The 27,676-nt window shown below is 38.7% G+C and overlaps 1 protein-coding gene across 3 annotated transcripts in view; it reads right to left on the reverse strand.

Annotated features, from left to right (window-relative positions):
• Positions 1-27,676, reverse strand: part of METTL15 (methyltransferase 15, mitochondrial 12S rRNA N4-cytidine) — an 84,584-nt gene that overhangs the window by 52,304 nt on the left and 4,604 nt on the right. For 2 of the 3 annotated variants that reach the window (XM_083436393.1, XM_083436394.1), the window contains exons 2-3: positions 25,312-25,631; positions 24,987-25,070 (exon numbers count right to left, since the gene is read on the reverse strand). In XM_083436393.1, the coding sequence (XP_083292519.1) occupies positions 24,987-25,070; positions 25,312-25,572 (345 nt within the window). In that variant the 5' untranslated portion in view covers positions 25,573-25,631. The remainder of the gene's footprint in view (positions 1-24,986; positions 25,071-25,311; positions 25,632-27,676) is intronic. The other variant, XM_083436395.1, reaches the window with a different exon arrangement.

Raw genomic sequence — 27,676 nt, forward strand, 5'->3', positions numbered from 1 at the left:
GAGAGAGAGAAGCTTTACTTACTCTCCAGAAGAAGAGGGGGCATGACTTAATTGAGTCCATCTAGCAATTCAGTGCTGTGGTCCTTAACCCTTCATGCACTAACTAACCAGCCTCATGTTTGCTAGCTGTATTGACTGCAAACTCCCACAATTTTGAAATACTAGTATGAGAGATTTGTTCAATCATCTGTCCCTAAGACAGAGCCTTCTACGCTTGGTCCCACATCTCCAAACATCAACCACTGCAAGCAGAAGGCTGAAGCAAGAAAGGTACCTGCCAAATACAAGGGACTTCCATGCTGTAAAAATGTACAGAAAACATCACTAACTTGAAGAGGGGTGGGAATGGGCGTGGCTCCACAGACAAAGCAGCACCACACAAGTACATTAAGATAAACCAGGATTACAAGGTCTCTGGACTCTATTTATTCTTTAACTCTTACTACAACTCTACAATTTTATGATTCTTATCAGTAATTTGCAAAGTAATTTTTATATATTTCTTTGAATGCTTGCTTGCAATGTGCTCCTCTCACCCAGGAAAACAAAATGCACATCTTAGTTAAAGTTAGATTTCAAAAAGAAACACACACACACACACACACACACACACACTTTACATGTTAAGTCAGAGTTGAGCATAAGGACAACTGGTAGATCTCTGGGTGACTTTCAGAACATCACCAAAGATTTCTGACTCCCAGCTGCTTAACAAGAGCAGCAATGAATCTACAACTCCTTTTCCTCCCAGATCCCAAATGACATTGCTGAATGAAGAAAGGTTGGGGTAACCAGAGGGGAAATTGTGTGTGGGAGGATTATGAACCCATATCAAGTGCTGATACGAAAAATAAAGAAATCTTGGGATTAAATTTCACTAATTGTAAGAATATGATCTTCTCAACAGATTCTGCTTGGTGGATTTCAAGACCCTAGTAAAACAAACAAACAAACAAACAAACAAACAAACAAACAAACCCAAAGTAGATCCCACAAGTCTGAAGTCTGTCGTTTCATCTGGTAAGTGGAGTAGTTCTAAAGTAAGATCCGAAGAGGGAGGCGTGTTATGTGAGGAGCAAGTTCAAGGGAGGGGCGGGCAGGAAGGGCTCACAAATACCTAGATCTGGCCCTATTCACAAATATTTCTCCATCTTAAAGAAGCTCATCATATTTTGTTACCTGAGATACAGGCAAAAAAAAACCAAACACTGCCAAAAGCCCACCACCACAGACAACAATCTACCACCTTCTCTTTGTAACTAATTACTTTGTTCTAACAGGAGCTTCATAATCCCAATACCTCATGGAAAACATGTGAGAGGGCATTAAAATCTGACCTAACATTCTGAAAAGGTAGAAGAAGCCCAAGTCAGATGAGAAGACATCCTTACACTAATAGTGGTCCTGAGCAACAACATACCCCAGAATACGGTAACAAAACCTGTAAGATAAAATTTAAGTCTAAATAATTGAAAAGGTGCTACAGAATTATACAACGCAATAGTCAAAAAGTCATCTCACATCCCCGTCCTATTAATGAATTCCTCTCATTTTCTATCCATCATTAGCCACTTTTACAATTGACTGCAGCATATTGTAAAGAGAATGCAGCAGAAATAATCAACAAACATACCCTTAAATTAACATGTCATGATGCGCAGTTTTATTTAAAAAGAACAATTCTATAATTATCTCTTTTTGATGAAAACCTTAATTGATTTGTTCCTGCTGTTCTCTGCAGGTTGTTTTGCTATTCTGCACCCAAAAATTAACAAAATTTCTTACACCAGTTTAATTTCAGGGAGCAATCCAAAATATCAGTGTCAACTGCAGAATGGCTTATTATGGCAACAATCAATCTATTTAAAGGAGACTAATGGAAGCAGTATCACTTTTCGTCTGACACACACATGGAGTCTTTTTCCTGTCAACTCAAGTTCAAGCTTGGACTCAATTTACAACTCAGCCGAGTACAACATACACAAAGCTATCATGGCATAAATCTCATCAGCCTATGATAATGTATTGCTTTCGAACACTCAAATCGTGATTGTAAATAGTAGGCTCTCTGTTGAACGATAAGGAAAACAGACTAGAACCAATATATGTTCTTCTTTAATCTGCACTTTAAAGCAATATTGTCATAGTCAGCTACAAGCACTGTAATTAGGATGATAATTCAATACACATTGTTCAAAACATGAATTATCTTTTCAAAATATTTACAAAAGCTTTTTGGCCAAAACTGAATGAAATCATCAGATTACAGTCAGGCTATTGATTCAACTACAGTGGTACCTCTGGTTACGTACTTAATTCGTTCCGGAGGTCTGTTCTTAACCTGAAACTGTTCTTAACCTGAAGCACCACTTTAGCTAATGGGGCCTCCCGCTGCCGCCGTGCGATTTCTGTTCTCATCCTGAAGCAAAGTTCTTAACCCGAGGTACTATTTCTGGGTTAGCGGAGTCTGTAACCTGAAGCATATGTAACCCAAGGTACCACTGTATATTATGATCCAAATTAAAGTAGCAGGGGAGCAGATTAGATTATTATGTTAGGAGTTGTGATATGCAATGTGAAATAGCTTGAATATATGGGGGAAATTTAAAAGAGACCCAGTTTAAGTCATTGCACAGTAGTCATTTTGTATAAACAGTATTTGTAGAAGAATTTGACTACCACAAAGGAAACACTGCTACAAATATACAATCTCAGGCATTATACCTTTATACCTGCAACAGATTGCCACCATCTATCTATGAGAAAGCCAAACAATAGCATGGGACAATCTAGTGCTGCCACTGTCCCAGCAATAAGCAAACTCGGAATGCTATGCTTATTCTCAGAGATTATTAAACACAACAGTTCTCTTTCTTTTCATAAATAATAAATCTAGGAAAAAACTGTTGATGGGTTGATTGCATCAAACACAGGAACACTTAATGACTACAAAATAATACATTTTTACAAGGACAAGGGACACACAGATGATTAGCATGTTTTAAACCTTTTCACAGTGGACTTCTATATATGACTATATATTACATGGAGTTCAATACAGCTTCCTCCAGATAAGTGGGCATAGGATTGCAGCATCAGCAAGGATCGGGTTCTCATTTCTATATGCTGCTTCTCAAGCAGCATTTTGAGGTTGCGTGCAGATGTACCTGAAGCACCAGGATGTGTTCTGCTTCTCTACACCTTTGCTGCTATACTAACCTGCATGCAGGGGTTGTCAACCTGGTCCCTACCGCCCACCAGTGGGCGTTTCAGGATTATCGGTGGGCAGTAGGGGATTCTACAGCACAAGCTGAATTCTCCTTCCATCGAGCACTGGTGGGCAGTAGGGAAATTTTACCTTCAAGAAAGATGCATTAGTGGGTGGTAGGTATAAAAAGGTTGACTACCTCTGCTCTAGAGCAAACATTGTGCCCCAGACATTGGGCTTCAAGTGAGTTGTGCACTTTGCTTCTGTTTATCCACTGCTTGGAATAGTTATCTGCTTAAACATATATTTTGTTATTTAGTCGTGTCCGACTCTTCGTGACCCCATGGACCAGAGCACGCCAGGCACTCCTGCCTTCCACTGCCTCCCGCAGTTTGGTCAAACTCATGTTAGTAGCTTCAAGAACACTGTCCAACCATCTCATCCTCTGTCGTCCCCTTCTCCTTGTGCCCTATATTTAGAGCTGTTATTTATATATTTAGACTTGTTTTATCGTTGCTATTCTTTTTAAAGGGGGGTGTCCTCTTTGTTTTTTAGATTTTGAAAACTGTTACAACAAGGGAAGGAGAACACTTCCACAGCAGTTTCATCACTGCTGAAATCATGTCTTTATGCACTCCACTTTAAAAAACTACTTTAATAAGTGGGAATAGGTGCTTCAAAAAATTCTAAGACAGCCTGTGGTGCACACAGATATCCCCACTCCTCTGGCTTGGGTAATTTGACCCCATTAATGTAAACAAATTTAATCTGACAACGAAGATTGGTTGCCTATTCCCAAATTCCAATGGTAACACTTCAGAAATGCAGATAGCTCTGCTGCAGAGCAACGCAAATAGCCTCTGCTTTCTACCCCACATCATATCATCATGGTAATTCACAGTGAAGAGGGCATAGGAGGACACAAGGCAGGAAGATGCTAAATTAACAATAACTTCAAGCGAAGACTCAAGTGATTTACATTGAGCAAGATTGTGGAAATAATCAGGCAAGCTACACAGATTCAAGGATTTTGCTTTTGTAAAAGCAAAAAGCACTTGGTAGAAATGAAGACTCTTAAATAAATAGCACTGATCTCAGGCTGAACAATACTAATAAATGTAGGGAAGTTGTTTTTTTTATGACTGATGTTTTAATGTATTTTTAATCTCCTGTTGGAAGCTGCCCAGAGTGGCTGGGGAAACCCAGCCAGATGGGTGGGTTATTAATAATAATAATAATAATAATAATAATAATAATAATACATTCTCAGCATTATACATCAGTAAAATATATAGCTCACTGCAGCATAGTGGTGTATTCAGACACAACCTTGTTGCAAGAGTTTCCCAGATTTTTTAGTTAGTTGGTTTCAACACTGTATTCACACCGTGTGTGATCTTCCATTGTGATGACCTCAAAAAAACACATTTCACAGCCATCATAGCAGTGGGTGGGACTTGACAATTATGGTTTACTCCTCTTCCTCTTAGCCACATGGTTCCCTCTCACCCCTACTACCTATTCTGCACATGCACAAAGTTGAATAAAGTGTACTCGTAATGCAATTCTATGTCTATGCAGAAGTAAGTCCTGCTGAATTCAATGGGACTTACTGCATCGCAAGAGAGGTTAGGGTTGTACCCCAGGTCTACAGTAGGGCATTTTATTTTATTAGCCACCAGACATTTGGTTAATTAATCGGGTAAACTTGAATAACTTTAAATATGGATAGAATGGAAGATTTTAGCATGAAAATATCGTTTTTATTTTTAGCCATGTTTTTCAGGAATGGAAAGGAGTCTTCCAGCAAGATGTCCTCTTTTTCTTCTCCTCCCCCAAATCTGCTCTGGAGGGGAAAGTTCCATTGCACAAGAAGAGGTTTGTTGCATCAATACAGTGAAAATGTACCCAATACAGTGAAAGTGTACAGGCAAGCTCAAATCTAACAGTAAAAGTCGGGCTCGCTCCAAACTGCATGTTTTTCCTTAGGATGCAGACAAACTTGGATAACAACTGGGTTTGTTATTTTCACATATGGGGTATCAACCATCATTTGGTTCCTTCTTCTCAGCAGTGATAGGCACGACCAGCACAGCTCCTAACAGAGCCTGATTTGAATGTCTGTTACACAGTCCATCTTCAGCCTCTACAAGAGCTTCATCATCTGCAAACTTCTCTCTCTCTCTCCATCCTGGTGTGCATGTGTTTAACCATCTAGCCTCATGAACAGCTCTGGGTAACTCAAAAGCTATTTAGCAACATTTTGATTGGCCTTGTAAAGGTATTGCCCTAATGGGTTTTTGAAATAGTTGAGATGGGTCGGAACAATGGCCTGTTAGAGGCAGTTCTACACCACCACCAAAGAAGTCATCAACAGCTTTCTTAGTTCAAACAACTCGCACTGAATTTCAGCATCTTACACGCAGAAGCACTTCATCTCATCCCATGAAGCAACAAGCCGCTCCCACACAGAATTCTTTCTGCCTCCCTTCCTGCTTCTCTGACAGGGTGCCTAGACACTGATAAGGTGCAGAATGTATAAAAACAGGCAAACGAATAGGCCCAGATGCTGATCAAAGAGCCCAAGAGTCTCTTGAAGCAGACAAGAGGCTCCCTCTTATATCTGGTGAAAGCAGAGCCTGTCTTCCACTTCTGTCTGGGGAAGCCCTGCACTGGGGCCGCTAAACACAGTTGGCTGGTTCAGAAGCCTAGCACGATTAACCCTACAATAGCATGAAGGGGAGAAGATCACATATAAATCTGCCTGCACTAATGCAATGTGGTTGATTGCTGTATTAGCATCTGCACAGCTACCCTGCTTTACAGCAGTACAATACATTTAGTGGGTGCGTTGGAGGCAAAAGCAAATTGCTCAGATTACTCAGCACCTTGTCAAACACAAGATGTTGCTCTGGGAAAATAAAATGCACAAAAAATATGTTTAACTCAAAACAACTACATACCACGCTTCAAATAACAATTAAAAAGGAACACCTGCAAAAATCAGTTAACATTTGATGTCCACAAAACAGACTGCCACAGAAAACCTAACTTGGCAGGACCATCAGATTAGGCCACCCAAACATAACTACTACCTTGTTTTTTCTTCTGGTTTTCCAATACATGTTTTTGTTATTGTACATTTCAGAAATGTGTATGCAGATTTAAACTGAGGCGACCATGTCTCTTGAGAGGAGAAAAGCTACTATGAAGTGAACACTACATATATACTACATTTTTCAGTAATTAGAAATACAATGCTTCTGAGGAAGAGAGGATTTAATGACCTCTGATACACTGAAATTCGAGATGCTCATATTCTCATTTAGGATGCAGGTACAATACACCAATACATAATTAAAGAACATGAAGTTATTGTGATTTATATTTATGTGAGGTCGGTTTTACAAAATGGAGAGTATTTCAAGCTCATAGGGAAATTAATCTTATTTTAATTTCTTACCCCAGATTAATTTCTTACTATTGAAGCTCAAATTTCTCAGCAGTATATGATTATAACACAACTACCAGCATACTACCTACTGGAAAAAACTAAATCCACAAACTAACTGTCCGATGAAAAATTAATCTGTGTAAAATCCTACAATATAGCATGCATACAATGTATATTAAATACTGATGGCATGCCACATGTTTTTCCAAATTAATATACAGTAATGGGAATAACTTATAAAAAATGTTCACAATTGAGCAGTGGTTTTCAAAAAACTAAAATACATGAAACAGAAAAGTGTTGTTCTCAATATAATTTTGGTGACTTGTTTTGAAATAGTCTCTGAGGAAAATCACATCAAATTATGAACTGTCAGCAATAGTCTGAATAAACCAGAAACTACAGTCAGGATTGAAGAATAATGAATCAGAAGCTAATGAAGAAGGCAGAGCTAGAGAACAAGCCAGGAGTCAGAAATGAAGAGCAATTAGGAACAGAGCATAAGCCAAAAGACAGAATTGGAGAAAAACGTCAGGAGTCATGACCAAGGAGAATACTGTAACTAGAAACACAAGATATGCCAGAACCAGCAGCTAGCTTGGGTGAAGTTAGGACTAAGAACCGTAAGTGACCACATGTGACACTGCTTAGCAGCTCCCCAAACTTCCCTGAGCTTGCCATTTGGGGCAGTAGTCAGCAGTTTCTAACAGTCATTTATCAAACATGTTTGAAATTAAGTGCCTATCAACACACTATATTGAATTATGTGGATTATTTTTTTTTACGTTCAGGTATGCTTCAGCCACAATTTACATTCTTGACTCTATTTATTAAGGAAGAGGGAAGGGAAGTTCCATCGAGCAGCCTGAAGTTCTTATAGTAACGTAACTACTTTGTTGGATACTGTCCACTCATTGTTTTGGGAGTACCAGTTTTAAAAACAAAGAATGTAAGCGAGTGAGAGAGATGAACAAAACGGCACAGTTAGGTGTAAGTTTACTACCTGTATTGTTCTATTTTTATCAATATTTCCAGTAGTATAAACACATCTAATTCTTTCAGTCCTCCCTCACTACCTGCAAGAATAAGGTAAGGGTAAGAATAAGGTTTGGCCACCTCATGAGAAGACTCCCTGGAAAAAACCCCGATGTTGGGAATGATGGAGGGCACAAGGAGAAGGGGACGACAGAGGGAAAGGTGGTTGGACAGTGTTCTCGAAGCTACCAGCATGAGTTTGACCAAACTGCGGGAGGCAGTGGAAGACAGGAGTGCCTGGTGTGCTCTGGTCCATGGGGTCACGAAGAGTCGGACACGACTAAACGACTAAACGACAACAACAAAATCATCCCAGAAGAAAATTCTCACTCATTTGTAGTTGCGTATTTGGAAAGCATAGGATGCAATCTTAGACACAGAACCAAACTCTGAAATAGTTCTAAAAGATTTCTAAAGGTAATATCGTGCACGTCCTTATTCTCCTTACAATACATGCTTAGAAGTTACTTTGTGCCGACCCTTCATTTAAAACAAATAAACTGAGCTATTTTAAGAAAGGCAAATGGGATGAGTCCTGTTTCACTTTCCATATCAGAATCTTCTCAGAGCAAAGGCCTGGTACTCCAGGGTTTCTGTGACAGCACCTCAGAGCAACACACAGGAACATTTGATGCTAATTTTACACCATCTAATTTGTCAGCCCTTGTGTAGAAAAACAAAGTCCCTCTTTTATCAGCATTTTCCCAGCAGCAGAACTCCAAACATGACATCACTCACACTCAAGAAGTAATCCTGAGATATTTATTAGGCCTCCTTATTTAATGGGAATCTTTTAGTATGGCTGAGGTCCATGGAGATGCCATATTACTCATCTTCAAGGATTGTCAGGGTTTGCCTGAGCTTTTCTTAATATAGGATTTTCAGGCTCCCTAACCTCCCACCTGCAACAGACTTTATCTTTAACTTAAAATCGAATCTTCTTAAATTATACAACTTCCCAGTTCTCAAGTAGTAAAATTTGTTCGTTTTCTTGCATAATCAATCAATTATTTAATTTCATGTTCATAAAATCTGAACTTTATATCCAACAACCAGTCTGGGGTGAAGCTTTTGGAGTGTCACACTTCGACCTGGTATGCCTACTAGATTCAAATCTATGCTCTACCACAAAGATCAGCACAATTCTATAGATGTCTGTTCAAAAGCAAGCTCCACCAAGCTTACTTGGGCTTAATCCCAGGTAAATATAAAATTGAACTGCACTCCAAGCAATTTACAACCTCCACACCCAATTGCTCGGCCTAACCTCCCTTAAAGGGCAGTTGTCCCTCCCCCTCAAATGTAATTATTAAACTTTTAAACAATGTACATGAACATGAACATACAAACGCAAAGTATGTTTTCCTGTTTTAATACCACGATGACCAAGCAACACAATCCACAGGTTAATTCATATCCAGGTAACCCCTCCACAATGTCCTATGATACAGTGCATGTAGGCGAGGATCTATATGCAGATACCAACAACAACAAGCTGCAACAGATTTTCAAACAGTCACAAGACTTTGTTGGTTTTGCTTAAGTACAGTCAGGACAGCAGAACAGAATTTCACTGCGTTTGGAAAATAACCAGATCGTAAGGCTTACAAGTAAAAAGAAAAAACAAAGATATAATTTTGTCTCATGACATCACAAGAGAATGTTTATCGCCTGCTGATACAAGCAGCCACTCTGGTGTTTTACAGCCTAAGTAATCATTTGGTCCATGAACAATTACTTATGCCCAGACAAACACTTTTATCAGCTTACAGCTATGGACTCTAATTGAGCCAGTATAAACTTGAACTCTATAGATTCCTTATATAAAAGGAGGAATGAATTCTCAGAATGTAAAGTGGAAGTCAATGTTGTACAACCAAACGGGACTTCTTCCTCTTCCTCTCCCCCCACCCTCCTAACAGCCCTCTGTGCATCCCTCAAATTTGCTCAATTAGATTTAAGGAGTGTGCAAGAGGCTGAAAGGAAGAAGTAAACTGCTTGTGCACAAGCACACAAATGCTGTCAGATTCAACCTGAAACCTTTATTGCTTTGCATTCCAACAATGCTTTTTTAAATTTGTATAGATTTATAAGCCACCTTTCCCAAAGCAGATGAAATGTTGTTTTGGAAGATTCATAGTTATGCGTCTGAACAAAGGTTCCATTGACTTGTATTATCTTCTTAAGACAGTGGTAAATGCACAAGGCCTACAGTTCCTCATCCATATATGGTAGCAATTGTTTTTACTTATTGCAGCTGTTCCTTTATTAATTTTATGAAGTGCAAGATGAATTCAGAATGCATATTAATCCAGTTATTTCATAGTACAGAATTTTGGAATTTACCGCATTCTATGATACAATCAGATTCAAGGTGGCTTACAAAGATAAAATATATGCAACAGCCAAAACTAAAAACAATATAATAAAGCAAACAGCAGTAAAACTGAACCATGAAAATACAGTCCACAATTCCCATGAGTGGGATTTGGTTCATGGGGTACTCCTCTTGGAAGAAGTGGAGTGGGGAGGTATTTAATCTCCTCCTTCCTTCTGTGCTTGCCTAAAAAGCTGATCCAGAGGACTTGGAACAGAGCGGGGTGGGGGAGATGTGGGGAATAGACAAGAATTGCCTGCCTCCAATGAGAACCTCTGCAGGATCTCAGTTTCTTCTTCAGAAGGAGTATCTTTAGCAAATGAGTTCTATTTTGAGAAATGTAAAATATGGGAAATCGAAAATTCAAGTCGACTGCGTCTATTTCTATGCGCGTCTATTTCTGTGTGTGAACAAGCACACATAGAGGAGACGGTTGTGTTTCAGAATTGTGCTACAGAATTGCTGCAATAACTGACCTTTATTCAATTTTTCTGAATTAAAATGTGCAAAGTGGGTTACAGCAATGGAAACAGTGAAGCAGAAAAACTACAAAACTAAAATTTGAATAGTAAGTGGGTACTAGAAAGTGTTGGAGAGGTCTGTTGTTCCAAACATATCAACTATTATTGTGTTTTGTTGAGTTTGGAAATCATTTCACGCTTCTGTGGAGAAAAAGGTTTAAAATATCCATTTCGGAATTAGCCAGCTATACTTTCCCATTGTGGGAACGCCATAATTTCCTGCAAAGATTTCAAAAGATTAAATGTGAAACTGCCAACCATATTTCAGACATGTAATAAAGTTTATTTATGCAAACAGCATGCTTTTTTATCCACTTAAAGTCCCCCAATGCAGCCAAGTCAAATGAAATGTGATCCAAAAGTTCAATTAAGCCAGGATGGCAATATATGTTTCTAGACCCACTCAAACAAGAGCATGCAACCATCTGAAGTTCAACATGTTCTTCACCGCTTTCATCCATTTCCAAGGCCAAGTATGACAGTAACACAGCCATAAAATAAATCAATAAATAATATACACAGAGAATTTTTTTAAAAACCCTCTTACAATGTAGTGTTCCACGTTGAATAGGAAGAGATCAACATAATGGTTGAGGACTGCTGGGTTGTAGACTTGCTGAAATAACTGAACTTTCTTCCATTTCTCTGCATGAATGAAAATCCTGTTTGCCTCTAAAGAGAAATGTGAATTCTGATTAAGTGACAACACTGTTTTCCACGGTCCACTTCAATGTCATAGAAGTAGTATCTGGATTTCTGTATCATACAAGTTACTTGGACAGTATATGGTGTTTCCCAAACGAGTGTCATTTATCCTTTAAGGCTGCAATGGGAAATACCCAGATGATCCCAGCAATCTACGTTATGTGTTAGGCACACAATGAGCTGGTTTTCATATAACACAAAGCCAAAGAATAGTTTAGCAAGAACAGGCTAGTAAATAGGCTTCCAGACAGATTGCAGGCATTTTATTCCTGCTTGTAAACTAAACCATGGTTAATGTGTCATCTGCAGACACTGTCATGGTTGGTCTCCAGACAAACCACAGACTGTAACCAGGAAAACCATGAGCTCAGGTGCTTTGCATACTGTGAGCTAAATAATGGCATGGCTTACAGTAGCCAAGGAGGATCTTGGGAAGAGCACAGGAGGTGAAATCTCCTCTCCAGAAACCCTCTCATTTGCAAAGTCATGTGTCATTTGCAGTTCTTAAAATGTCGCGATAATAATAACAATAAGAAGAAGAGTTTGGATTTGATATCCCGCTTTATCACTACCCGAAGGAGTCTCAAAGCGGCTAACATTCTCCTTTCCCTTCCTCCCCCACAACAGACACCCTGTGAGGTGAGTGGGGCTGAGAGACCTCAAAGAAGTGTGACTGGCCCAATGTCACCCAGCAGCTGCATGTGGAGGAGCGGAGACGCGAACCGGTTCCCCAGATTACAAGACTACCGCTCTTAACCACTACACCACACTGGCTCACTATTTAGTTAAGCTGGATTCTGTGCTTTCAAAGCACATTTAGGGTAAGATCAAACTAAACCTGTAGAAAATTGTAAGCAATTTGGCATCTTACTACAACTAGGATTCCTTACATAAAAATTACTTGGAAAGTGGACTACCGTTCTTTAAGTTATACTCAGTAAAACAGTAGGACTTATATATATATATATTTATTTATTCTACCACTTCAGGTGATTATAAGTTAAAAATTGTGAATATACATAGAAAGAGCTATATCACCCTACTGTGTACAGGTGTTTAGCTAGTTTTAATATTGCAGATAATCAACTTCACACCTAACGTAATTAAAAATGCACAGCAATTACAGTCCATTTGCAAGACAGTTTTACAACTCTGCTTGCTCCTCACACAAAATTTAAAAGGTAAATTGCATGCTTCCAATTAGTCTTTCAAATGCAGTTTCATAAACTTCAAATTAGCAGGCAAAAGTCTGCAAACTGAGCTTGGCATTACAAACTAATGAGCAAAACCACCTTGAGGGGCATGTTAGTCATCACTAGACTTAGTCACCTTGAAGACAGAAAGAAATACTGTATATCTTTATATAATTCACAAATCTATTGATTAAAAACCTATCTAAATTATATAAAATTGATTCGACACACTCTGTCGCGCACTTTAGGCTTATGTTAAACTGCATTTTAAGTGGTTTGTCACATTATTTAGAATCATTCCAATTATTAAGAGCTTAATAATTAGTTAAGAAACTATCAGTTAATAAACTATAAGCCAATTATTTGAGCAAATTTTCCCAACAATTATTCAAACTCAATTTAATTCTGATAATATTTGTAAGAAACTTGTGAAGGGGGGGCAGCAAGAAATCAATCAATTAAAAGCTATGGGTAGAATTCAACATCACACTCTTCCAAGTGGAATTTGCTGCCAAGGAGTGTGGTGGAGTCTCCTTCTTTGGAGGTCTTTAAGCAGAGGCTTGACAACCATATGTCAGGAGTGCTCTGATGGTGTTTCCTGCTTGGCAGGGGGTTGGATTCAATGGCCCTTGTGGTCTCTTCCAACTCTATGATTCTATGAAGTGTTCCATCTGCACTAGCATATCAGCTTGCCAGACAGAAGTTCTCCCTTCCCTGCCCCATGCACTGTTCTGAGGATTACTCTTGATCCCCCAGAGTCAAATTGGAGGCAGGGTACAGGGAATGAAGGGAGATATGTCCCATTGCTTCAGTGGCAGTATTTGTGCAGGTATTCTATGGAGGGCCGCCATTTTCCCATTTCTGCATTGATTGTTGAGAGCAAGAGACAGGGAAATCCACCACCCACCCACCCTTGTATACATTTTTGGCCGCTGAATATTTGGAATACTGAGGACTGCAATACTCATTTTGATGGATGTTTTTAAATTGTACTTGCTGTTGTCAATTAAAACAAACAAACAAACAAACAAACAAACAAACCACTCCTATCAATTGAAAACACCAGCCTGATTTCCTGAAAGAGTCCCACCTTGTGGGATAAACTGCTTTGTGAAAGTGATATTCCGGAATATAATTATACAAATAACACAGGAAACATTTTCAACCACAAATTCAAAAACTACACCGTGGCAATAAAGATGTCTCTTCCTTTCAGTTGAAACTAACAATGTACGGCAAATTCTTTTCCATCACACTGTAGCCAGGAGTGACATCTGTAGATTTGTGCACACCTTCAACGGATAAGAACTTGTGCAAACAAAGGATAATTTGGTATTTGTGTACTTAGGATTACAGGAAAGCTTTCTCAAAAGCACCTTGGCAGAAGATTTTGTGGTCTTTCTGTATCTGAAAACCTTATCTTTCGTTTATAATTCTGTTTATGTCTGGTGATAAAACAAACACACATTAAACTTTTTACCTTTTCAGTTTAAATAGGTAGTGATCTCCAACCCACACTCCAATGCTCTAGCTCAAAGTTGGGGGCAATATAGGCATGGGTTTTTTTTACAAGAGTATTGCCAAGGAATTTGGAATGACTTGGTTCCACAGGACCAAACCAGCAAGTCCCTGCCATTCTTTCAAGCTCCACAGTTGGAGCTGGACAGGCGAACATGGGGTTGTCCTGAGTTCAAGAAAGGTATAGCACCAATAATGGGAGAGGCAGAGTCCTGGTGACTACAGCTGAAATCTCTTTATGTTGTGTAACGTTGACTAGGTCCTGCTTTTAGCGTTTGGGACCTACTGCAAACTCTGCCCCCTGGCAAAAAAAGAGACTTCTAGATCAATTACATATTTCACTGTACATGAAACTTCAAAGCTGATTGAAATCTAATATGGCACATAACACAAACATGTCACTTATTTATGGGGAATCCTTTGACAGCAATTGGCTCAGCTGCTGTGATGTAATGGAATTAGACTCACCATTTACACATTGCCAAAAAACACGATGCAGATTTGGATGTAAATTTAATAAATAATTACTATGTTTAAGAAGAAATACACCACATCATAGTGGGGAAGACTATGACCAATTTCATGCAATTTCAAGTTGTCTCTCATCAAAATTTAACACAAGCACATAGTCTACATGTAATTGGTGAAACTTCTAATGATTTTAACAGAGCTGGATAATGTTCCAAGTAAGCAAATCCTGGTTGATCATTTCACCATCAGTCAACATGGAAAAATGGAGACTAAAGGCATTTCTGTGTCGTTCCATGGTAATCTTGGTAATAAATGTAGCAGCGTAAAAGGACCTTTTAAGGCAGAAATCTATGAAATTCAGCATAGGTATTTCAATAAATGAACTCTTAGATGCTATGAAGAAATACCAAAATTAACCTCACAAAAACACATACAGCAGACATAGGCAAACTCGGCCCTCCAGATGCTTTGGGACTACAACTCCCATCATCCCTAGCTAACAGGATCAGTGGTCAGGGATGATGGGAACTGTAGTCCCAAAACATCTTGAGGGCTGAGTTTGCCTATGCCTGACATTCAGCAAAACTGCCCCAAAGTGATCATTTAAAACAGCGGTTAGCGATGAGCACTTAGATCCATTGGAGATGTAAATACATAACCAACCTTAGCACTAACCTAAAGTTACTGCCTGAACACTAGAAATTTCTGACCTCACAGAGAAATGCTGGTCCCAGAGACTATATACTGGAAAAACCCCTGCAAAGAAAGAGGCTGGAGAGGTGGGGAAACAACCTATTTTATCTATTTATTTAGAAAATTTCTAAACCACACCTTCATCCAAACATGGATGCCATGGCAATGCAAGCCCACACATGGTTAGCCATCAGCTTCACATCCTGGTTTAGGCATTTAGACATGATGTAGGCCAGCTTTAAGGAAAACAAACCAGGGTTAAGTCTATTATCTGTACAGGGCTAGAGTAGTAGTTCAATACAGCTGTTTGAATACTTTGGCCATGTGCTTTCCAGGAAGTAAGCACTTCTGACAGAGCAACGCTGACCAATGAATATTCCTCTACTCGTTTATTTTTATTAATTTATTTCTGGCCCACCCTTCATCTAAAGACTGCAGGGTGGCATACAAGATAATACAAACCCATACCACAAAAAGGAGGAATCTTAAAATACCATAAAATTTAACATTAAGATAAAGTAACAGCGGAAGCAATCTCAAAGATTCAAACATATGTAGCCCAAGTTTAAAAAGTGTGTTTACAAAGGCACCTAAAGACAATTCTGAGGGGCCAATCATATCTCCAGTAACAGGGGGTTCCATTAATGGGGTGCCACTGTTTAGGCAAAATGGCACCTGATCTTTACTGAAATTGTAATGAGTAAAAATAGTTATAGACTAATGCAGGCATAGGCAAACTCGGCCCTTTAGATGTTTTGGGACTACAGCTCCCATCATCCCTGACGACTGGTCCTGTTAGCTACGGATGATGGGAGCTGTAGTCCCAAAACATCTAAAGGGCCGAGTTTGCCTATGTCTGGTCTAATGTAACACAGGTTCAGCTTAATATTCTTTGTTTTCAACCTTTTGTCTCACCTTTTTCTATATATTTTGTGGTGAGGGGTAGCTGAATCATACAGAAGAGGCAGTGAGATGTGTGAAAGAGAAATATATTAATGGCATTTGGAATCTCTTAAACCTTCCTCAAGGATAATAATAAAATGAAAATTACCAAATGAGTAAAAAATTATGGTTAAGTAATTGAAAATATTAGCAAGCTATATATGCCACATTTATGAGCCACTGAGCTTCATTTTGTACTAGTTCAAATATTAACCATAATTGGAATTCTTAGGATAACATATACTCAAGATGAATTATTTACTTTTTAGTAATAATAATGTCGTGCTTCTGAAATTGCTTTGACCACTAAACTAAACTGGATATGGGGCACATTGTACAGTTCTGATAATTGAAATTTAATAGAAAGGTTTTGCAAAGGAGGTCGGTGAACCTGCTTTCCTTTTGATCTTTCATCCTTGCGGGTGCTTGGATATTTCTTTAGTAAGAAAAGTTTTGCTGGATGAGTCAGTGCACTGAGTCATAGGCAGCTTGAAGCCTGTAGTGCTATAGACTAATTGGTAACAGTCTCAAATTTAATTAAAGCACAGTTGTCAGCTCAGATTACTGACTGACAATCCTACAGAAGTATTTTGTTTTTTAGGAAACTTGTTTTAATTGTTCTTTTATATTAAAGGTATTTTGTTTTCAGTTCCAAATCCCATTTAATAGGAAAAGGAGTTGTTCTTCTACTTTTCTGTATCTTCATTTATTTCCTAACATTTTCCAGAGATGCCAAGTACTATATTACAGCAAATGGCTTGCATGCCCGTTTAACCACATCCATTGAGCAACGTTCTCTATCCCTGACCTTGCCCCATCCTAAACGATTTAGCCAAAGTCTTATTATATTATTTTCATAGCTTCAATCTGAAGGAAAACGTGTATCATGTCTTGCCCAAACTGTTACATAAGACGAGCCCTCCTGCATCCGAGCAACAGCCCGTCTGATTGCCAAATAGATGCCACCGGGAAGCTCACAATCAGGACTTGAAAGCAATACCCCTCCTTCCTTTTCTTCCTCTCAACAACTTGTATTCACTGGCACACCTTCTCGGAACTGGAAGGTTACATATGCACATCATGAAAAGCAGTTTTTGATAGACTTACTTTCTGTGGATTTGTCTAATTTCCAGTGGAAGGCATCAAAGCTTTTGGCCATCACATCTTAAGGTAGCAAATTCCATAGTTTGACTATGAACGAAGTGAAGAATTACTTCCATGTGTCCGTCATGCATCTACCACCAATCAATTTCACTGGATAACCCTGAATTCTAGCATTGAGAGTAGAGGGAAAATGTCTCTCTTCACTTTTTTCTCTACGCAATGCCCCCTTGCTCCTTTTTACTAAACGAAAATGCCACAAACTCCTAAATGTTATGTTGGCATCTGCTCATTTTCACAGGTGACATTTCAGGCAGTAGATTTCAGATTTTCAGGTTTACTTAGAAGAAAGTATATAAAAGTATACTTGGAAAAATTAGAACAATCTGGTAATCGTCTTTTGTCTTTTTCTACATTGCATATTTACATCATTTCCTGTATCAGAGGCGTTTAGGAGACGAGAAACACATTTACACTGTTTAAATTTTACAGTAAGAGTACTAATAGCAATAAAGAGCTGCTATGAATCATGCTAGATGATTGGTGCAATCATATTAATAGAAATAGAAGTTAAATGAATCTTCTGCAGAGGCAAATGCTCATTGTTCCTCATATGCTCAAATGTGAGAATTAAATTGTTGAAGATACTAACACATGACATTTCTGGTTCAACAGAAAGGACCACAATCAACCGTCCATGTACCTACTGATATTATTTCCTCAACGTAATTCCCCTGTGAAATTGTCAAGATGCTTTCCAGACCTGAAAATTTTAAGCAGTTGGTAATTGTTTGACTTTTTTAAAATATGTATTTTTACCAAGTGCTAATTAAAGGGTAACTTTTCTGATACATACATGAGTCAAGCGCATATGCCAATTGAGAAATAGATTTCCTTCCTCCATACAGAACTATAATTACATCCCTATCCTTAAACTTCAACTGCCCAATCCGAACCAGGTCTATTCAGAAGCAATGATTCTATGTTTCTATGATTGTAAGTCATATTGAATTCAGTGGGGCTCTCTCTCAGTTAAGCAGTGTTAGATTGCAGCCTAAATTGTTCATGTGACCGATAACACTTTCCTAAGCAGGCTTACTCAAATGTAAACATCCCATAGTTTAATAAAATTTACTTTCAGTTAAGCGTTTATAGGTCTGCAGCCTAAATCTAACACTTGTGTTGCATTATAAGTATGATGCACTCTACCATAATATTCTACATAAACTTGATTGTGCTAAGATGATTTTCATAACAAGATTGCTTTTTTCTTCTGAATTTGCTACTCCCTCCAGATATAAAAATGTGGCGAATGGTGGGGAGGTGTCATATTATTAACCAACTTTGAAAGGTACAGATATATACTGATAATGAATATTCACTGCATCAATCAGAATTAAAAAAAATAATTATTTTATGAATGGAAAAATTATAAAAAGATGCATCTTATGAACTTTAAATTATACATTACTTGTTGGATTTAATAACTTTGTCTCTCATATGAAATGGCTTATGCCCAAATAATAGTTATGCCACAATAACTACTGTTATCTCAAAACAGCACTTTAGTATATAATGTTTTAAAACTGCTGTTTTTGTTGTATTAATTCACAAGTCAAATAAACACATTCTGTTTATCAATTATTTCAGGTACAGTCTATTCACACAAAAGTAGAAGCTACATAAGAAGATACCAGAATTTTATCTGGTTTTTCATGTCACAGTTCTTAAGCCCAATCATTATTTGACTCCTGAAATTTCATATATTGATTTAAAACTATGCAGAAGAATACCGAGAAATAAGAAACATGTAAAAACATGATTGAACAAATATTGGGAAACATTGTCCTGATTCTATATGCATAACTACCACTCTTCCAGCTCAGAATTAGCTTCCAGTGAAGTCATGTATGGTTAAAAAATTGCCTGTCCCTGGGACAACTTTAATTCCAGCATTTTTTTACAATACGGATGGTTTCAGTAGCATTTGTGTCACTAACTTTCATGGCACAAAGTGTTAATGTTCTCCTAGGACTATCTGGTGCGATAGAAAACTGAACATCTAAATCACTGTGTGTAAACTGGTCCTCAAATATTTATAAAGCTAGCCAATCCTGGGAAGAGTATAGAACCACTTATTCCTATCACTACTTCTGGGACCAGTGTCTCATTCAAAAGACTTAAGATTACTTTCTTGTGAGTAGTTTTGCCAAAGAAGTGCTAAGACTAATGCTGTAGCACAGAGGGAAAGCGTACACAGCGTCATTTACGAGCTGAGTCATCCCACAGCACTGCATCTTTTTTATTATAACATAGTGCCTTAAATAGGCTCCTGAAATACTATCATTTGTTACGTGATATATAGTGATAGCAGCAAGCTAACTTAGTATCACAGGAAAATGAGATCAAGTGCATACACAGCACGGCTCTCAGTGGGCAGACCAAGTGCCTTGCTGTTTTCTTTCTTGGTAGACGCTACAGGTTCTCCTTCAGTAGAAATGTACATAGGAAGAGAGTTGGTGGGAACTGCAATGACGATGGTACCAAGAAGGTCTAACTGCTGAGAACCAAAGTACAAGTACAAAGTCTAGACAGGTTATGAAACGCTATAGCAGGATCTGCGTAGCTCAAACGGCTCAAAACTTCTGTGTATCAAGCTGAACTCATTTTGCACACTGCAATGTAAGTGAACACCTGCACAGATCCATCAAAGAATAATTTTAATATTTTATCAGGCTTTTTTTGCCACTTGTTGGTATTTGGGAGCACACTTTGTGAACCACATTTGCAATAAAGCCAACACCCTAAAACAATGGTGCTGCTATCTTTTAATTTGTGCAAAAATTCACAACACTCCAAGGAACACCAAGAACAGCAGAAGGCTCTGCGCAGGCCATTGCATTTGTGAAGCCTTCCAGTCTCCTGTTTTATCTCACTGATTATTGGTGCTATCAGAAAAGCTGAACTCGTTGCCTGGTAGGCAAGAGCAAGGGAGGAAAAAATTCACATGAAAGCTAAGTTGCTAGATGCAACCGTTGGTTTTCGCACTTAAAGCTACAGTAGATGCCTGCCCACCAACCCAATCTTGGCAGGCACATCACAGGTTCAGGGCCAAGACATTTTATTCTATAAAATGTTGCAACTACATTCATGTCTTCATAACAAAAGGACTGTATTGAGCAGTTATGCTTCTGAAGCATTTTATACTAGGTATAGCAAATAAATCCCAGCATATCACCATGTGTACATATGCTATAGTAAAAGATAAACTGAAATGATCCCTGAAAATTCCTTCTTACGGCTGCATATCCTAAGCCTGCTGATTTATTTGCAGAAGCAGCTATTTCCGCACAGCATATCAAAACTTCATACTTCAGTTAAGGAGACCAGAATTTCTGAGGTAATAAGGTGTGAGGAAATATATTATCCTCATTTTATCCTCATATATTGTCCCCTATTTGGAGGCTGAGATGCAAGCTTCACAGATACATAACAGATAATATGATGTGCCTGGATGGTGAGGCCATGAACCATAGGGATGGAATGTATACCTAAATGTCCTATCAAGAAAGTCCCACTTTAAGTCCCAGATTTCAGAGAGAAATCTGCTCAACTGTCTCCCACTGAAATCAATGGGACTAAAAATGCTTATCTTTGAATTATGGCCAATCATCCTTATTTGCTGGCTTGCAATAAGTAGTTTAAGCAGAGGCAGCTTTTGCCACTTTTTAAAATAACCTATACAAATCACTTCAATTCAGGCAGAACCTGTAGGAGTTAGCAACAGCACAATCTGATACATGTCTACTCAAAAGCAAGCTCCAAGCGAGTATAGGATTGCAACCCAAGTTGCCTTTAATATTTAGCTGAAACGGTAACATCACAAAGCAGTTATGGCATGGCTTATTATATCATGCTGCAATCTTATTTATGCACACTTATCTGGATGCGAGCCCCATCACACTCAATGGGATTTAGTTCTCAGGAAACCTGATGATGGTGAACTGTTGGTCAACCAATGTCAAAGCAACCAAAATAAATGTTTTAGATGGCCAAGAAGACCTAAAATTGACAGCTGCTCCCACTACTCTGCACAAGCCATTGCACCTTAAATTCAAAATTATGACACAAGAGAATTTTACGAAAACAGATTTCACATAGTTCCCCCTCACCATTTTTTATTTTACAAAATGCAGCACCAACATTCATGGAAGACCTATGGGAAAAGGCTACCTTTCTCCTCCGAAGCCTTTTATACTAAGAATTCTTCTCTCGTAAGCTATCTACCTTCCTTCCCACGAAGGGGTGTATGAAGTTACCTGCGTTTTTTCTCTGGCACAGTGGAAAGCAGTTCTGGAGCGGGAACAATTTCTAACCAAAAAAAAGAGCCATTAGGAGAAAGGTTTAAGATGCCTCCAGCTCTGGTCTTCTTCCATGGAGGACTGCTACTTCATTTTGTAGGAGGAAACAAAAGTCCAGGAAAAGCTGCATGTGATTTAGTGCCATGCATATTTTGGCCCCCGGCTCCCAGAGAAACTAGATACACTTAACATCAACACGGAGGCTGAAATAAACAATGGTTAAGAGGCATCAATGTGGGCATCTCATTGTACAGCCTGTACATTTTAAGACCAATGCTGCCAGTCCCTTCTCAGCTCCAGCACGCCTACACTTCATCTATTATTTTGCAGCCCTCCCACACTTATTTGCTTTGCCCATTGCTGGCTGTTATCGCAAGCACAAAAAAAAAGAACAAGAAGAAAAATAAATGTCCTCCAGCCATTTAGCTACAGGACCCTACAACTCACAGAAGATGAGGGACAGGCACTAGTCGAGGTATGAAGTATTATGGGTGGTTTTGGCTCCACAACCAGATATGCCTATAAAAAGGTTGTGTTGATTTGACCTTTTGTATTATTCACTACAGCTCTGTACATACTAGCACAGAACCTTTGGGGAACTAGAACAAAAATACCCTAAAATAATAGTTAATATAGCAAGTTTTACAGGAAGTATGTTTCAGCAGGCTTACTGCAGTAGGCGTTCCATTGAGAAGAAAATGAACTAAAAAGGGAGTGACTCATTCATACAATGTACTTCAGAGAATACTGCACAAAAGGGATTTGGGAGGAAAGGGTTCTAAAGCAATGGGTAGATACTTAAGAGTTTGCCTGGAAATCCAATCCCTTACATTAAGTGAAAGTTTTCCCACAGGCAAGAGCAAAGAGTTCAAACCTATTTCAAAGAGCTCTGATCCCATCACCCAAACAAACCAGTATGCTCTTTCTTCATTTTCTGCTATGATACATATTTTGTCAAATATATTCAGTACCTATGAGATAGTTACAATTTGTGCCGTCAAGCCTGCAAAAGGAACAATGTGCTAAAAGTGCATTAGAGTAGGTCAAGAGATGGAAGGAATTGGGAAATGTAGTTTCTGTCTATCACAGAAGCAGCCTACATTTTATAAGCAACCATAATAAGGCAAGCAAGTTTTGGCCTTGATTACTGACCTATGACCTCAACTTTAATGAAGAAACTGGCCAAATAATATTAACTCTTTGTGCAATATTTTGCCCAACAAACTTGGCTGGCACCCATACACTACCCTCCATGTCAGAATCAGAATACTTGTCATCCCCTAAGATAAGAGGATATAAACAAAAATACAAAAAAGTAGTACCTGCTTTCATTCTACATCATCGTAACTGCATAGCTGTACTCTAAAGAGGCATAACAAAAATCCACTGGTGTGTAATAAAGGTACTTTGAAGATACTATCATTTACAGAAGCATATAAGTGGCAGCCATTCATGGTTATGAAACAGCATTTAAAGTTCTGAAGTAGCAGCGTCCCTAGCCAACACTGAGACTGAAGCCATAGAACAAAATGACCACAAAATTCTTCCAGAGGGGAATCCTGAGTAGATAAAGTGGCTGCTGAAGCTTGAAGTTACAGATTAGACAGACCAGAAATTCACATATCCTTTTAAGCTTAACATTTTATATATATATATATATATATGAATAAAATCACAATTTCTGCAGACAGTATCAGACAAGAGAGTAACACAAAGTATAAAATATTGGTTATTTTTTAATAATTGCAGTTTTGGTGTTTAAAGGAGAAAACATTGATGATCCTATGCCAAATGGAGCCTCACATTTTGCTTCAGTAACACATAAATCTTTGTGAAGCACACTTTTGTGGCTTACAGTATCATTTACCAGTGAATGTGAAAACAAATACGATTTTTTTCTAACCCAAATCCCGTATTGTTATTATTATTATTTAAAAGCCATATGGTGCAAGTATTTCTAATCATTCGTGTTTTCACTCTGAAACTTGCAGTTGACTTTGCCTGAAATCTATACACATTTACCTGGGAGTAAGTACCACTGAACATTACTTTCTTATAGGTAAAAAAAGGTAAAGGACCCCTGGATGGTTAAGTCCAGTCAGAGGCAACAACGGGGTGCAGCAGTCACCTCGCTTTTCAAGCCAAGGGAGGCAGTGTTTGTCTACAGACAGCTTTGAGGGTCATGTGGCCAACACAATTACACTGCTTCTGGAGCAACGGAACACTGTGATGAATGCCAGGGCACATGGAAATACCATGTACCTTTCCACCGCAGCGGTACCTATTTAGCTATTTGCACTAGTATGCTTTCGAATGGGTAGGTTGGCAGAAGCTGGGACAGAGCAACAAGAGCTCACCACCACTGTGTGGATTCGAACCACCAAACTTCTGATCGGCAAGCCCAAGAAGCTCAGTGGTTTAGACCACAGCCACCCGCATCCCAAGACTTTCTTATAAGCAGGCATGCACAGGATTTCATTATTAAGAACAATGAACAAGCTGCACAATTCTGAATTGTCATAGCTCTCAGAAGTCTCAACGGAACCTGTAGCATCAAATGCAACATACAACAAAATAATAATAATCAAAAATTCATATGGGAACGTCTTAAGAAATAGATTTTCTTATCTGTGTATAGTTAGAGATGGTATGTTAATACACAGATTAACACAGGACTTTTCAGTGTGTGTGTGTGTGTGTGTGTGTGTGTTTAATGTTCAAAAGCCTTTTGGAAGCCCATCTATGCCACATCTACCTCATTAAAGACAAACACACAGTTTGTTCAGCTTCACTGCAAGCTCCCTCTTTCTTCAGAAATCCTTTCACACTTTTCTTTTTTGTCTCGTTTGCCAGCTGAAAGCTTATGGATCTTGTAAGAACCTGGAATGCTGGGCGGGGGGGGGGGGGGGGGAGTCCAAACTGGATGGCATTATATATGGAGGTGTCAGAATCAATTGTTGAAAAGTTCTTCAAGGAATATGCCCTGGTCATCCTCAAGGATGTAGATAGTGTTCTGTGATATCCACCAAAGGTAATGTGGAGCCTGGCCATCTCTGGTGGTGAAGGTCAGCAAGGAAGAACTTGGTGAGACACAAAAATTAATGCCTCTCTTGATGAGCGTAGGATTTCTCCTGTACTAATAGGTGATGATCTGACCACTTTTTAAAACTTTAGACGGAGATAGCCTGGCCAGGTTTAACTTCACATACAACATTTCTTTTGGGAAAAATGTTGTGCAACATGTGGTGGCTGAACAGCTATAGGAATTCCTGAATTTAAAAATCCTTCCTTGATCTTTGTCCATCTGGTTTCCAACCTGGATATGGGATGGACACAGTTTTGACAGCTCTGGTAGATCTCTATTCTGAAATATACATGGGAAATGTTTCCCTATTGATCTTCCTCACCCTTTCTATGACTTCTATGTTGGACTTTCTGACAACTTTTAACTTGCATCTCACGCTAGATCCTGTGGCCTTCCCTCCAGTCAGCTTCATATAGAAATAGAGAAGTACTGTATTATCTTATCATGATCATCATCATTATCAACAACAACATTGTTGTAGTAAGCAAAATACATTCGAGTCAATCACAAATCAGTTCAGTACAATAGAGAATCTTCAAGGACATAAATTACAGAACAATTTCATCTATAATTTACTCTAGCTGTAAAATAAAGCCTGCAATTCTTTATTATTATTCAGTCTACTTTGAAAAGAAATTTCAACTTACCTGTCCATTACGTGGTGCTAAAAAATTAACAACTTCCTCAACCATAACTGGTATATGCCGTTGCTGATAGTCTTCATTGTCTGCTCCGCCATTTAAGTATTCATCACCATGCAAATGCAATTTTTCTTCAGTTTCACATTTACGGGTTAATGAAGAGTGTATAGTTTTTACCCATGTACCTAAGCAATTTGGGCTTGATCTAACTAAACTGTGAAAAGGATATCGGTTGCAGGTCTTGCATAAATACAGCAGCTGGTGCATATTGTAGGTAAGTTTGATTGAAGGGCAGGGTATAAAAATAATAAAACAAAGAAGCCAACCTGGGGGAAAAACATATTAGAAGTCAAAATTAACATTTTTAAAATGGCTTGTATTAAAAGAAGAACTGTATAAAAGCAATAGTAATTTGTTTTACTAATCAGCACAAAAAGATTTCAGTGCCAGTAAATGTTGCAAGATGCTATTTAACATATGCCACTAATGATGCTATTGTATTTGGCCAACTCTAGTACTTGCAAGCACTCCACTAGCATAACTTTACAACCTGAGCATCTGTTACAAATTCAACTGTTCTCAATCACAGATCTATTCACATATAAACCATATTGACATATATGCCTCATTGAACAGAGTGTAGATTGGGGACACCCAAACTGCTCCTAGTTCAAAAAGATTTAACCATAATTGGGTCAGTATTGAGCAGTAGCCAGAACATGATGCATGGATAACAGAACCCTGCTTCGCAGTCTGATTCAGTCATGAAGTTCACTGACTTGCTCTGGGAAAATCACTGTCTCTTAGTCTATATTCCATCTCAGAGTTGGTGTTAGCAAAAATGAGCTAAGAATTTACTCTGCAAAATACTATTAAGTATATAATACCTTTCCAGGATGAAGCTTATAACTAGAAGGCAGACATTATCATGGAGAAAAATATGGAGCATATCCTATGTTTGCAATCTCATAGCATTGCCTGTGTACTACATGAACATTTCATTGTACATTCTTGTTCTCAATCTACATCATGGTAGCAATACATGAATGTTCTTTTAGAAATGGGAGTCTTTATGCAGCTTGAGAATATGAACTGTCTGCTTCAACATTTGAAACCTACTACAGTCGTTCTTGAACGGAATCCATTCTGGAAGTCCGTTCAACATTCGAAAACAAAGCCATGGCTTCTGATTGGCTGCAGGAGCTTCCTGCACTCAAGTGGAAGCCGTGTCGGACTTTTGGGTTCCAAAGAACATTCGCAAACCAGAACACTCACTTCTGGGTTTGTGGCATTCGGGAGCCAAAACGTTCGAGTCACAAGGCGTTCGAGAACCAAGGTATGACTGTACCTGGCCTGCTGATCTATGCAACATCTTAAATGGGTTTATTAGGGGGCTATGCTTCAGATGATGAGATGCCGCCCTGAGACCTCCGGGTATAGGGCAGTATATAAATTCTAATAATAATAATAATAATATAATGCCCTCTGAATTGCAGTTATTGTTTGTTTTTTTAAGGCATATTTGCCTCAGAGGAATCTATCCTAATCTGGTGGATTTAAGCAATACTGCCCACTGTAAAACATGCCACTTTGGGGAAAAGTTTTAGAGTGGGTAGTAGGAGCTCAACTCAGGATGATGCTGATTATTCCAGGCTGGTTTCAACCTAATTTCAGCACCTTGTTCACCCTAATAATAACATGCACCAGGAGGATGAAACACAATCCTATTGATTATCTTGTGTTTTTCAATACAATCAGCTGTGATACTTTTCTGGGCCACGTCATTAGCCTCCCATTCGTCATCTCCCTCCATGTCTTTCTCCAGTATCTGCCACCCCAGGTCTGACACTGAAAGCGCCAAGGGACTCATGACAACTGCTGTCCAATACCATGCCTTCCGATTATATTGTCATCCATGTTATTTCACTTTGACATCATTCTACTGGGAAAGATCATCCATTCAGTACACTGAAAATACTCAACTTTATCTCTTGCTTCAACCAGCCAACCCCAGGGATACTATGGAAACCCTGAATCAGTGTCTAGGAACAGTTCTAGTGTAGATGCAGGTGAAAATCCAGTGACTAGAAGTTTTGTGGATATGGACATAGATATGCAATCTGTTTTGGATGGAGTTAACACTCTCATAGAGTAGGCCAGACCCAGCAAGCTCTTCTTATGTTCTTAAGAATCAAGTATAAAGTCCTACTGGATCCAACATTATCACTGAATGGCCAGGTTACATAAGTAACTATGAACACTTTAACCAGCTTCAGATGGTTCACCAGCTACAACCCAGCTAGCCTCAGTCATCCATGCACTAATTAGATCTAGGCTGGACTATATAATGCTGTCTACACAAAGCTGCCTT

The sequence above is a fragment of the Podarcis tiliguerta genome (genome assembly GCF_965153285.1).
Source record: "Podarcis tiliguerta genome assembly, chromosome: 1".
Taxonomy (NCBI): domain Eukaryota; kingdom Metazoa; phylum Chordata; class Lepidosauria; order Squamata; family Lacertidae; genus Podarcis; species Podarcis tiliguerta.